At 42.3% G+C, this 13,218-nt stretch overlaps 1 protein-coding gene across 11 annotated transcripts in view; it reads left to right on the forward strand.

The window, feature by feature from the left end:
* The first annotated feature begins 8,814 nt into the window (after nucleotides 1-8,814).
* The window catches only part of celf4 (CUGBP, Elav-like family member 4), an 84,475-nt gene continuing 80,071 nt past the window's right edge, over nucleotides 8,815-13,218 (forward strand). For 10 of the 11 annotated variants that reach the window (XM_046076302.1, XM_046076306.1, XM_046076307.1 and 7 more), the window contains exon 1: nucleotides 11,020-11,627. In XM_046076302.1, coding sequence (XP_045932258.1) covers nucleotides 11,351-11,627 — 277 coding nt within the window. In that variant the 5' untranslated portion in view covers nucleotides 11,020-11,350. Of the gene's footprint in view, nucleotides 8,858-11,019; nucleotides 11,628-13,218 lie in introns of those variants that run through there. The other variant, XM_046076311.1, reaches the window with a different exon arrangement.

Genomic DNA, 13,218 nt, shown 5'->3' on the forward strand with positions numbered 1-13,218 from the left:
TGGATTTGCTACTTTTTTGTTGGATACAAATTAATGGAAGTGGAAGCATCAATTCCACAACACGCCTCGGAGACATCTGGTTCCCTGCAGGCTTTGTGTCAGAGCTGCACTTCCAGGCAGGTGCATTTCCTTTGTGTCTGAGACAGGGGAGCAGAGTACTGCGGTGTAGAGGAGATCGATCCACCCTGGGAAGTGTTGTCTCTGCCTCTGCATGACATGAGGTTCTAACATAAAGAGAGAGGTCACCCAGCTAGAGTCATGCCGACACACCTGTATCCATTAGGCATGTGTGTAGGGGTGCTCATATGCAATATGTTCTCACTTCCAACATTTTGTCAAATATGGCAGCTCAATCAGTCGCCCTATGCTTCAAACTGCCATGAAGTTAACAATAATAAACATGCATAATCCAGTAAGACATGTGGTTAACATTGTGAAACAGTTGCAATTTGATTAGGTTTTGGCACCAAAACTACTTGGTTAGGTTCAGGAAAAGATCATGGTTTACATTAGTTATGTAAGTTAAGTAAGTTAAGTTATGTTACTTCAGTTACATATGTTATGTAACTTAACTCCCTTACATAAGCTAAAAAGAAGTCAACGTTGACACACGCAAAATGAACAGCGGTCTCCTGGGTGAAAGTCCTGTATTTCACCCACCCTGACTTCCTCCCTACGAGGACTTTTCTCGCTCTTTATACTATTCATAGCACTACTACTATCGTACAATTTCACCTGACTTGGGCTGCAAATCAAAACATTATGCTTGACGCCTCCAGAAATGACAATAGAGGGGCCGTAGTTGAAGCATACAGCCACTGACCAAGCAGCCATATTTGAGTTGGGAGTGAGAACGGGGTGCAGCATTTATACATGTAGCTTTCAAATCCGTGCTGCCTGCCGGATCCCTATCCGCACATGCGCAAAAGTGGTCCTGCTTGTCAAAGAAGGTTACCACAAATGTGCCTGTTCATAATTACTTGTCTGTTGTTGTCTGTTCTCACCTCAGGGAGTCAAATACTGACGCTTTCAGAAAGGCTGACAAAGCGTTATTTGATGCAAAAGGTACCCTTCAGTGTCCGTATGAGACGCCCTGTCTAGACCGGAAGCGCTGGTAGCTAGCTATGTTAGCATAAAAGGCATTGACAGTTTCCCAAAGCCCCTTACCCTTACCTACCCTAACCATCACAGGGGACTGTGCCTAAAACGAAGTCAGCAATTGTATGCATGCCAACGGCCAATGTTCTAGCAAGTAGGGTTAGCTTTCTTTGTGTTGCAACATTGTTAGATTGTTGTCATTATTAGAAATTAAAAGTGTTCTGTTGAATTATATTTTTTAGATCTTATGTATGTTCCTAGTTTATGCCATAGTGAACAGTTCTCCAGTGATTAAAAAACATTTTGTTATCTTGATTTGAAAGATTTAGTTGGATCATTTTGAATAGGCAGATTTGCGGTAACCTTTGACTGGCAGAACCACTTTTGCGCATGTGCAGAATGTACATAGTGCACATGACCATTTCTGACCCTCATTTCATTTTATAATAGATTTGTTATGAATTTTTGCTTCCCAAAAGTTATGTAATAGCTTAATCTTTTGTGTTTTTGTCTTACAACAATTTGAGGATCAGTCTTTTCAGATGTATGTGCATTTGTGTAGGATGAAGTAGCCTTAGAAACATCTCCTAGCAGCATCATCCAAGTTAATTTGCCTACCTCCTATTGATTCAACACCTCAGTAATGAGGTCTAGGTGGTAATTAACAAAAGCACCACATCACATTTTTCTCTCTTTAAACAGTAGTGCAAATAATAATAAGAAAATAACATTTCTCACACATATTTAAATATGAAATATGAAATATGATAATATTATATATAAACAAAATAAGAATTGTCATTAATGTGAGTATATCTGATATGCAATGTAAATGTATATACATTAACCAGAAACTAGCATTCTTTAGGTGCACTTCCAATATATATATAGTGTGAAATATTTTTTGTTATGTTGTTTTAGCTCTTTACTCTGTAAGCAGCTCCCATAGGGCAGCTCAAACTTTGTTTGTCCATGCACAACGCTCTAAGATATGATTTCAGGTAGTCAGTATATACGTGCTACAGTTTATAATACAGTACTGTTAATACATTTTTCTTGTCAGCTGCATTGGCAAGAAAGATAGTGAAGGCAACACTGAACCGAGCCCTTGTGATGTGTCTTTCCCTGTGGGCTTACTATATCCAGATTAAGGGAGAGTTCACAGATAGGCGACAGGCTCCAGCACCCATATCCAATCAGACGGTTCCCTCAGGGGAACCATGTGGTGCACACATATGTGGCCACAGCCTCACAGCATGACACCACGGTGTCCTCCAGGAGTCCTCCACAAGGATCATGGGAAGCTGTGAGTGAGAGTGCAGCACTTTAAGTGAACACTGGATGATGTTTTTGAAGATAAGGCAATGCATTTATGAACACTAGAAAAATATGTTATGGTTATGTTCTAGCTGCAGCATGAGTAAAAGGGGGGGGGGTGTCTTTTTGAAGGCTCGCACTCTTCAAGGCTCACATTCCTTCTGTTCAAAACCCTTTCTGAAAGTCTATTTGTAACACTCTTACTTCTTTCCCGCTCCCTTTATCCGACAACACAATGTGGTTGCTGTATACATGTCTGTGTGTATTGTAATGAATATGTGCAAGTGTATGTGTGTGCGTGCATGCATGAAAATGCTTTATGTGGTCCAAATGTGTGTATAGCAAGCTGAAGAATGAGTCATATTTTTTCTATCAAAGGGAGATACAGACTATATAATGTACATCCTCTTCCTGACTAAGATATTTAGAAGCAGCCTTCTCTTTTTCTCCCTCTTCCTTTCTCACCTCCATTATGAAATTTCTCCATTGCAGCTTCATATATATACACCTTTCCACGGTTTTAGGACTGCATTACATTTTATGAAAAACCTCACACAATGACACCGGGTCCTAGAAAACCAAATAACCCAGCACCACTCCCAGAGCCATCACACTTGATCCGTGTATGAATGAATCACACTATGCTACCATTTTCCTCTCATCTCCCTTCCTGCCCCCTACAGAACCAGAGCAAAGCCATAGCTCATATTTTCACTGACAAAAGAGGTGACAGTGAAAGGAAAGTGAAAAGGCTATAATAAATGCTATGGGAGAGGTACAAGGAAGCGGGTGCAGCGTTTGAAAACGGTAACCTTTTTCAGATGCTGATTTAGTATTCATTATTAATGACCTTTCCCTACCTGAGCAAAGCTGTTGCCAGGAAGCCCCTTCGTGTTTGTGTCTGCCAGAAGCTGGGGGCAGACGTTATAGCCTTGTTCAGACTTGTTGGCTGATGGATTTCTACACTTGGTATGCGTATTTCACGCAAATACTGTTTAATTTGTCCCACTGAGCCCACGTGCTGAGGAAAGAATAGTATGTACATAGTGGGCAAGATGTTAAAGTTCAGAGAGGCATGCTGGACACAAATTAGTGGTCAGAAAGGGAAGATTGGTGTTTTGAGATTTGCATTGGCTGCCTGTTTCCTGGCAGAGCATAATACAGGCAAGGAGGATGACAGGCAGAAAGGAAACCTTCCTTTTATCTCAGTCGTCTTCCATTTACTGCTTTCTATTTCATGCTAATTGAACTTAAAGAGCATCCATGCGTATGGCGCAGCGTGCATCTTTGGATGTGCACGTGTGTGTTTGTGAGTTTGAACAATCATCTCAAAGGTGTTCATCCAGGCTCAATATTCTATTCACAGAGAGCCTACACACTGACAATCATCCCTACACTGTGAAAGAAATACTCCACATTCAAACTTCACTGCCAGGCAGTACAGTAAAACTGATCTATCTATCTATTGCTCCACCTGTCTGTCTATCTGGCAATCCCTTTCATCATTTTTTCATCCTTTTGTCTGTCTGTTTCCATTCATATGTCATTATCAGACAAAAAATGTAACACATACTTCCTCTCCCTAGCCGATAAGACTCTGCACATCACTCTGGAGCAAACCATGGGGGCCCCCGGAAAGACACACACACTCACCAAACTCTGCAAGAACTCACCTCAATTACACCATTATTTCTTTTGTTGTCATTTTTCTTTCTAAGACTTGAAACATATTTCTGTGCAGCCTCTTTTGTCTCGCCAAATGCCAAATTATTATATTGCAATCATCGGCTCTTCTCTTTGCCAGGGATTTAACTGCACCGTCAATATTCACTTTCACTTCCCTTTAGCAGCTATAATTAGACTGCTTACTGGGATGGGTATTGGGAAGAACTTCAGCCAAACCAAACTCACTGCCTTCTGTGAGGAGAGGGCTTTGGGAAAAAAACAATTAAAAGACCTTGTTTTGTCGTCATCAAATAATACATGGGGCTATAGACTTGCCAGAACCTGTGGTTCATTGATATTCAGTGGTTCATTTTCACGTGGTTTTCTATCACATAATACATGTTTATCGAGCTCCATGGAGGGAGTTACCACTGAAGAGGTCCAGAAAGCATAATTGTTTTAAATGGAACATAATGTACATATTAGACATGATGGGATTCATAATAAAGACAATTGTGACAAGTTATAATCCTTAAGATTTCAGTCCTGTTTGACTTTGTGACACCTGTGGTGACAAGTGTGGTCTAATACTACAGGTCCCAGAATTCTGGGAGCAATCCTTTGTACTTTGTGTTTCTGCTTACAGTGCAACCAAACAAACTCAGGTTGTAGGTATCCATCGGAAGGCAATTCGAATGGCGGACTCTGCCACTAATGGTGTAAACTACTATATAGAAGGGATTACAATTACAATTACAGAAATTGAGTGGCTATTGCTAAACAATAGCAAACCATAACTAGTATTAAAAATGGGACTTGATTTGATGAAAATCTTAATGATTATAATCTGTAAGTCCCCCCTACTTATAGCATTTATAAGCAGCAAACAAAAATTTAACTAATTGTTAACACACTATAATGTAGTTTTTAAACAGATGTACGGACTGATTAAGTGTTTATTTATGTTCATTATTTGTCAGTTTAACTTCTCCTATGGAGACATATTTTGTCATATTTGTTATATCACTACTGTCCTTTATTATATCGTCATGTTTAGACAGCAGCCTCCATGAGGAGTTATAGTTGTTCATAAACATGTTAAAAACAGTAGCAACTTAGATCTGTGTTATAAACTATATATTTATAGTTTGGATATGGCTTAAATGCTAAATAAGGACACTTAAAATAAAGTTTAGAAGTGTTAAAAAAATAAATGTGGAAATATCTATTGTTTGCTGTCCTTTGTCCTGATATTTTTGGACACGTGGATCAGCAGAGAGGCTACCAGCCTACAGTATATAACTTGTCCATAAACCTGTCCCAGCAGCATTGTTTCAGCTGTGTGCAGGTGTGTGTGTGTGTGTGTGTGTGTGTGTGTGTGTGTGTGTGGAGGGACATTCCTGCTAGTAAATAAAATCTCAGCTTAACAAGGCCAATGGAATTTCTGGGTCACATGAACAAAGACAAGCTCATATTTGCTTTCGCGTGTGGGTTTGGGCTCACATGTCTGACAACTGTCACCTGTGAATTTCAGTTATCTAAAAATATAATACACACATACACATGAATGAACAAATGCACGCAGTGTTCACACACACACACATTCGCACACTTCCACACACTTGCAATGACACCAACGCTACACCTCATCTCTGTACTATACTCTAGACATTTTTTGCCCAGGGGTGTACCAGAGAACCAGGTGTTACCGCACTCCCCTGTGAGTCCCACATTTCTCCCCAGAGCAATTAATGACACAGTGAAGTCAGAAACTCTGGCCCCAAAATGGCTGCCTATCTGGAATGGAGGTGTCTCATCACCCTGACAACCAGGTCAAGCCCTCTGAGTATCATCAGTGTGCACAACAAAGTCAGAGGGCAGAGTTCACCTCACCTCGTGACCTCTCTGTGGAATTGATCTGTTGTAGTGGAAATAGGATTTTGGTGCTGCATGATTCAGACAGCAGCCAGACACTGAAGACATTCTCTGTCTTGAATGATTGACTAGATGACTCATGACATTGGACACAACAATACGGTTTTGTAGCCACAAAGTAACTGCAACAGAATTAGGTTAATTTTCTGTCATGTGTCCATGCGTGTGGGTGCATCTATGTGCCTAAAGCTGTATTTATATGTGCACAGTGCATGCGGGTGTATATGTGATGTTGTCAAGAAGCTGGTGTTTGTCAAGAGGCTTGTGTTTTCGGGGCAGCGAGTCAGTCAAGGAGAGAAGCTGTCAACATGGCTGATCTGTGCAGCCGGCACTCGGCACAAGCAGACGCCCACCCATGTCAAATGTCACAACGCTAATCTCTTTCCAATGCAGCCCAGGTATAAGCGCAGGGGCGAGCGACAGACCCACCTCACTGCTCCACAGAATGAGATTCCAAGACAACTCTGCAAATCAGACTTTATATTAATAAAATCCATAGCATCTTGTCATTTTTTTGTTTTGTGCGAAGTTGTATGCTCATTTTAGGAATATCGAGCAGCATATGTGTACTTTCCTGTTCTTACAGAAAAATGGGATCGTAAGCCTGTTGCACTGCACCATTTAAACTTAGTTAAACTTGGTTTGTTTAACCGCTGAAAATTGCCTCTGGTAGCTGGACTGTGATGTCTTGAATACTGAAATTATGTGTTAAAAGTGTGTAGCAATACTTTAGGGATCTGTACATGTATGCTAATTTTATCAAGCACACAATTTCTCACATTTTGATCACTGTGTGTTTTAAAGTAAACAAAGGCTGTAAGACATGTTTAGTCCATAGATCTGCTGGAAGGATGTAACAACAAATTATTTTAATGGTTCTAATGCGTTAACATTTGTGCCTTTGTTTGTTTTTGCTTAAGGGGAGATAATATGCCGCCTCTCATCCCAGTGTCAACAAACTTCCACTGTAAGACTCTTCATTCCACACATGACCCAATAAAATACATTTTCCCTCAGGAAATTAAGAAATATTCCGTCTCCAAATTACCAGCTATTTTTGTATGGGTTTTGAACATGTGTGTGTCCATCCTTATCAGTGCCTTCATGAACAAATTATTTTATATATAAACTAGAATCTCTGCATAAAATTAATGATGATAATTCCAAATGCAACATGTAAGTAAAAACCTCATGTCACACAGAAGCAGCATATGCCAAGAACGCTGTGAACTTTTTAGAAGACAGCATGCACATATTTTAAATTAATGCAGTAATTTTTTTTCTTGGCCATTCCTTTCCAATCTCTAACAAATTGGTGCTAATCAAGTTAAAGCAGACCTTCCTGCCCTCCTCGTCCCTCTAAACTTTCTGAGCATTTAGTCATGCACCTGCCATTTCCTCATTCCTTTGCGCTCTTCTGCCTAAATTACTGGGAGGTGATATACAGCCTGGGTGTCCCAAGGCTACAGAAGATTTAGAACTTTGTCCCACATGAAGGAGAGGTGAGAAAAGACATTACTATGCAGAATAGGTAATATTGAAAACGCCAGAGCTCTTTATGGTGCCCCATGCAGATTATCAATCTATTTGTGTAACTTGGCTACCCAGAATTTCATTTCCCTTTTCATTTATTTGCCTTGCTGCAACCGTTTACAGTGCCGAAACTGAAAATTGAAGCCATGACGAGCAAGGGAGCAATATTCCAAGGGCAAAATAGGCCTCTTCTGCTGTATGATTGCAAATGTTTATTTGGGGGGTGAAAAAAAAAAGTGACCTCTTTTTGATAAACTCAGAGGAATATTTTGAGAAAAACAAGTTCAACATTATATGGTCATCCACACCGTGTCTATACAGACTTGTTATATGCCTTAAGCTTTTTTAAGAGTTATTGAGGATTTACATTGGCTTCTCGCCTTGTAAAAAAGCAACACTTGTACAGTACAGCTTTGCCCTGTTTTAAATTCAGCACCGTGGACAGAGGCATACATTTGGTAGCACTGCTCTTCATTAGTTTCAGCACCATGGACAGACGGCGTCTCCCTCAGTATTCCTCTGCCTAAAAAACATTAGTTGATTCTAGTGATTAATAGGCTGTAAATATTAACAAAGTCCAGCCTTGATTTATTTCACTAAGGAGATTTGTAAAAAGATTATTATTTTTATGTGTGCAAATCATTAAATCATTTGATAGCATCAGACTCATATGGGGGGGGGGGGCGGTACACAGAGTTTAGTGTAACAGAGAATAAATATGAAAATTGTTTGACAGACTGGGTGCTTTGAATTACTCTCAGCGCCTGTGCAGTGGGCACAAATGATTTGCAAGAGCTACACAGTCATATTTGAGTATACCCAAACGGACTGAAATAAGTACCATTTGGGGAACAAAAAGACACACTGTTACACGTCTTGCTCGTTAATTGCGTGTTATTATTATCAGTCCGATGGGCTCAGTCACCGAAGCCATTTCACTCCGGGCGACACTGAAAACATTTCACAGCGGCTCACAGGTAGGTTGTGTGACGAGGCAGACCGTTAGGGAACCATCGTGGCGCCATACCTTACATAATCATCACGGCAGTACCCACTGAACATAATTACAATGATTTGTGCCCTCCCATTTCACCCTTGTATTAAAAAATATTGCCGGAGGTAAGTCAGGCGTGAGCGCAGGCAATGCTGCTGTGGTGAATGGAGTGTGGCCCCGAGGGAAAGCTTGCAGAGCAGAGCACGGTGTCATGCCAAAGAAAGCCAAGTCCCTCCTGCCCCGCTGGGGCCCGGTCATGCCGTGAGAACGGGATGACATTACCGGGCCATTTAGCTGGCGGAAGAGCAGAAAGAGGTGAGAGAGCGTATCTCTTTTGTTATTTAAAGGTTGGCTAATGTCTAGTCGGAGGGGGGTATGCCTCACAGCCAAAAAATGAAAACAAATAGGTCAACATTATGAGCCTTGGATGGCGTTGCTATAGGCTACTGTGAGGCCTGTAGGCTGCGTGGTTTAACTGAAGACACCGAAGCCTCGCTTAAGCATCACTAGCAGATCATTTTGCTCATCATTGGAGAATGGTTTAGTGCCTTGTGGCCTATATACCTGACACTTAACCCTTTGGTTTACAACAAACAGGAGCTGCATTACTGCCTTCATTTTGGCAGCTACTTTTAGTAAAAGTTAAATACTCCGCATGGTCATAAACATGATAGGCTATGTATGTGTGAAGCACACTCCCTCTATTCCATATATCAAAATGTATATGGATCGGTATTTAATATATCCATGTATGTGGATATCCATTTGCTTGTCTTTCTGTGAGTTTCTTTATTATTCAAAAGGACCACGCAGCTTGAGACACAACTGCCGAGTTAACCCCACTGTCCCTACTTTGCTTGCCGTTTAAATGGCATTCATCAGCAGGTTTAGAATTTACACATTGCCATGACTTCGGGTATTGTAGTTGTCCTTTGGGAATAGAGATAAACACCATGAACTGACTCCCAAAGGAATAAACCAGAATACCCAATGGTCTTAACTGAGTGGTGATGCCGGTGCTCGGATTAGTATAAATTTACTTTGAGATATCCGTTATTATAGCCAAAGACGTTTCTGCATGATGAATTGGACCCACTTTGACAGTAAATGTATTGTTCAAACCTACTGTCACTCAGTTTGCACCTTTTCCAGGTCACTATTTTGAGCTGTGCAAACTCGCAGATTAGGAGCAAAACAGACCATTTTATCAGGAATGCTCAATGTGAACGTTCTTTTTATCTTTATATAAGTGTTGTGGACCTTCCACAACGACACTGCTAAAATAATCAGACTGGCCACTGATTAAAACCTGTTTGGTTGATGCCTATGGGCCTACAGTAACCTTAAAATGAGGAAGCAGAATTAATATTGGCTGTCCTTTCAAATGATCAATAAACCTTTTACGAAGAAATAGCTTTTCATATGCTTTTGTGCATTTACAGTGTAAACTGTGATGTTGGTATTTATTTATTTAGTTTTTGTACGTCTGCTCATCACCTGAAGAAAGCTAAAGCGTTCTCGACATCGCTGAGTGTGAATTTCTGTACATCTTGTCAATTTGACCCACTCTTGCGTGATTTTTTTTCCCTTCGATGTGCCCCCTCTCTACGCCACTCGGCGGTGCTCACAGACTTCCCCTGTATGGAAATTAAATCATCTAATCCACATGACTTTGGAAATGGCACAGGGAGCTAATAATACGCCATCTCACCGTTGCAAACCTGTGTTTGTTCTTAACAATCAGAGCAGTCGAGAACCGTCTGAGGTCCGTTTTGGTTTCGCCTGCGGGTCTGCATTTCAGCACCGCGGAGCTGTCCACCGTCCAGGAGCGAGGTGAGGGTGCAGCGATTCGCTGCTGCTGCTGCCGCCGCCGAAGATGGGGAAGGCTAGAATAAGATGTGAAACTGTGAAATTGGGTTTAAGCACGAAATCAAACCTCATATGAACGGCAGACACTCTTTCAGTCGCATTCCATCTACAGCGGATGTTTATTTTTTACATGAATCGAAACATGTCCGGTGTAGATTGCCACAGCTGTGCAGCTTATTACAATTAATAAGAATAATGTGCATGCCAGTCACAAAGTAGCCTAATGCATTCTTGAGTTTGTGAATGTGCAGTTATTTGCTCTGAGTAGGAGCACAAAGGACCGTATTCTCTATATTTCTCTATTTATAGACCCTCTCCCCTTGGTGGAATGTACCACTTGGTCTTCACATAAGAAAGGGGGGACAGAAAAGGCTGGGTTTGACATATGCCGAGTTTATAGCGGCCCCCCTTTATTCAAACCTCCCCACTGGTGTGGCAGAGATTGAGCCGGCCCTGTCCGTTTAAACAGAGAAGACACCCATACCGACTCCTCAATGCAAAAAAATAAAAGGGTGCCAAGAAGCTGGGACGAGGGAACGTGGGTGTAAATAGACAGTGAACGCTCTTGGTCTCTCTCTCTCTCTCTTCTCTCTCTCTCTCTCCCTCCCCCTTCTCTTTCTCTCTTTCTCCCTGTCTCTCTTTTATGAAATCAATGAACGAGTTATTGGGTAGGACATAAATATAAGGAATCAAAGCCTCCACCGGGACCAACGGCATTGCGCGCTTTTGATATGCGTCTTCGCCAAATGCTACATGTGTTTTCACATCAGTGTAAATATTGGCTTTGATAGGACGAGAGCGGAATCAGCTCTGGCACGACTTGGTCTCGGAACCACATTTTGACCAAGACTTCCACCAGCTTTTTTAAACATAAAACGATTCTCCACCATCACCATCTGCTGCTGTTGTACCCATCCCAACTCACTGGCCGGTCCGAAGATGGCAACTTTAACCAACGGGCAGGTGGACGGCACGGTGCACGGAGTCGGTGTGGTCTCCGCCAGCACGAACGGGCTCGTGAACGGATTAAGCCACAGCCACAGCCCGGTGGGCTGCCCGGCCACCATCCCCATGAAGGACCACGATGCCATCAAACTCTTCATCGGTCAGATCCCCCGCAACCTGGACGAGAAGGACCTCCGGCCCCTCTTCGAGGAGTTCGGCAAGATCTACGAGCTCACTGTGCTGAAGGACCGCTTCACGGGCATGCACAAAGGTGGGTTATATTCCCTGAGACAACTATGGTTCTACTTGTTTTTGACGGTGTGAAATCTGTCACACATTGGCGAGAGTGGGGATCCTAAATCACGCAGAATTTGATAACTGCGTGATTATTGGCAAATTGTGCAATTTTCAGTAAGGCTGAAGCCGGACTGACTTTATGCATGTTGCTGTTGGCATTTGTGGCACCAAAAAAAAGGTTATTTATTCCTTTATTAGACTTATCATTGGTTATTCAATCCAGAGCATCATTTTCTACCTTAGTGAGGAAACATATCCAAGCATGACAGTGTCACGAATCGGGAGTCACGACGGAATGAATTTATGTAGGGTGATATTAGGAGGAGCAGTGTTCCTATTTGGGCTGTGTGCACGGGAGTATTCACACATCGAGTTCGGTGGTTGTAAACGTGCTTTCATTCACTACAGTGCTAAATCCAGGCCATTAACCTCACGTTTTCACGTTGCAATAGCGGGGAGGCTGTGTTTGATTGCCCGCAGCACCTTACACTCTGTTGCCCGTAACTCTCTCAGTGTGTGTGTGTGTGTGTGTGTGTGTGTGTGTAAGAGTGTGTGTATGAGTGTGTGTGCAGGGGGGTTTGGTGGTGAAGGGCTGGGGGTGTGGGGGGCGGTCGCGCGTGCACGTGTGCACGCACGTGTGCAACACAAGAGGAGTAGGACCATGGATATATTGTACTGTTCTGCAGCCTTTAAGCTTTTTAAGAATTTCAGGTGTTGTTGATCGGATCTATCCCTCATTGAAAATGAAAGCTTAACTGCAAAATTGAAATATGAATTGCACAAAAATATATTTTAATTGATTTTTAAACTACTACAAACTTACAAAGATAATTTTTTTTACTTTTCTTAGTGTAACCCTGGCTGACACACAGCACATCCCTTTGTTACAGCAATGATGCCAGTGAATTACCATAAACGTTTGTAACAGTGCTATGTGGCCTTTTGGTGTAATTAACGACCAGCCTTGTATTTTTGGTGCAACAGGAATGATGCTGCTTCAGCCCTGTTTTTGATTCTCTTATTCTCATTCTCTGCAAATCACCTTCTAATGAGAGGCCACTAATTGATCTACTATATCTGCAGGACATCTCCCAGGAAAGCAAAGTACATTGATACTGAGCTATCACTTTTTGGGCCTTCTGCCCCATGTAAACAGTGTGTGACATGCACCATGTGTCAGGAAATTATTATGATATACAAAGAATTCCAGAGGGCGGAGACTGTCGGCAGGCATGGGGGAAACCGACGAGGTAGAGAAGGGAAGAAGGAGGGTGGGGGGGGGCGGTCTTTTATTAATAGCCCAGCTGTAGTAGCGACTCCCTGTTGGACAGTTAATCACCAGTGGCCCCAGAACTATAGGCACGGCTCGCCAGCTGATTCTAAGAACTGTCTCCTCATCGCGATATACGGCCCTGCTTCCCAGGCTGGGCCCCCGCTTTCATTAGCGAGCCCCCGCTGCGCTCATATTTTAACTAGCTGGAGGCACTACTCCCTGGCTCACCAGCTCACTGGCTCACTGCAAGCAGCTCGAAGGCCGCTTCCCCCTCCGCAGACTCCTAATACCT

Source organism: Micropterus dolomieu, linkage group LG18, assembly GCF_021292245.1.
Source record: "Micropterus dolomieu isolate WLL.071019.BEF.003 ecotype Adirondacks linkage group LG18, ASM2129224v1, whole genome shotgun sequence".
Classification (NCBI taxonomy): domain Eukaryota; kingdom Metazoa; phylum Chordata; class Actinopteri; order Centrarchiformes; family Centrarchidae; genus Micropterus; species Micropterus dolomieu.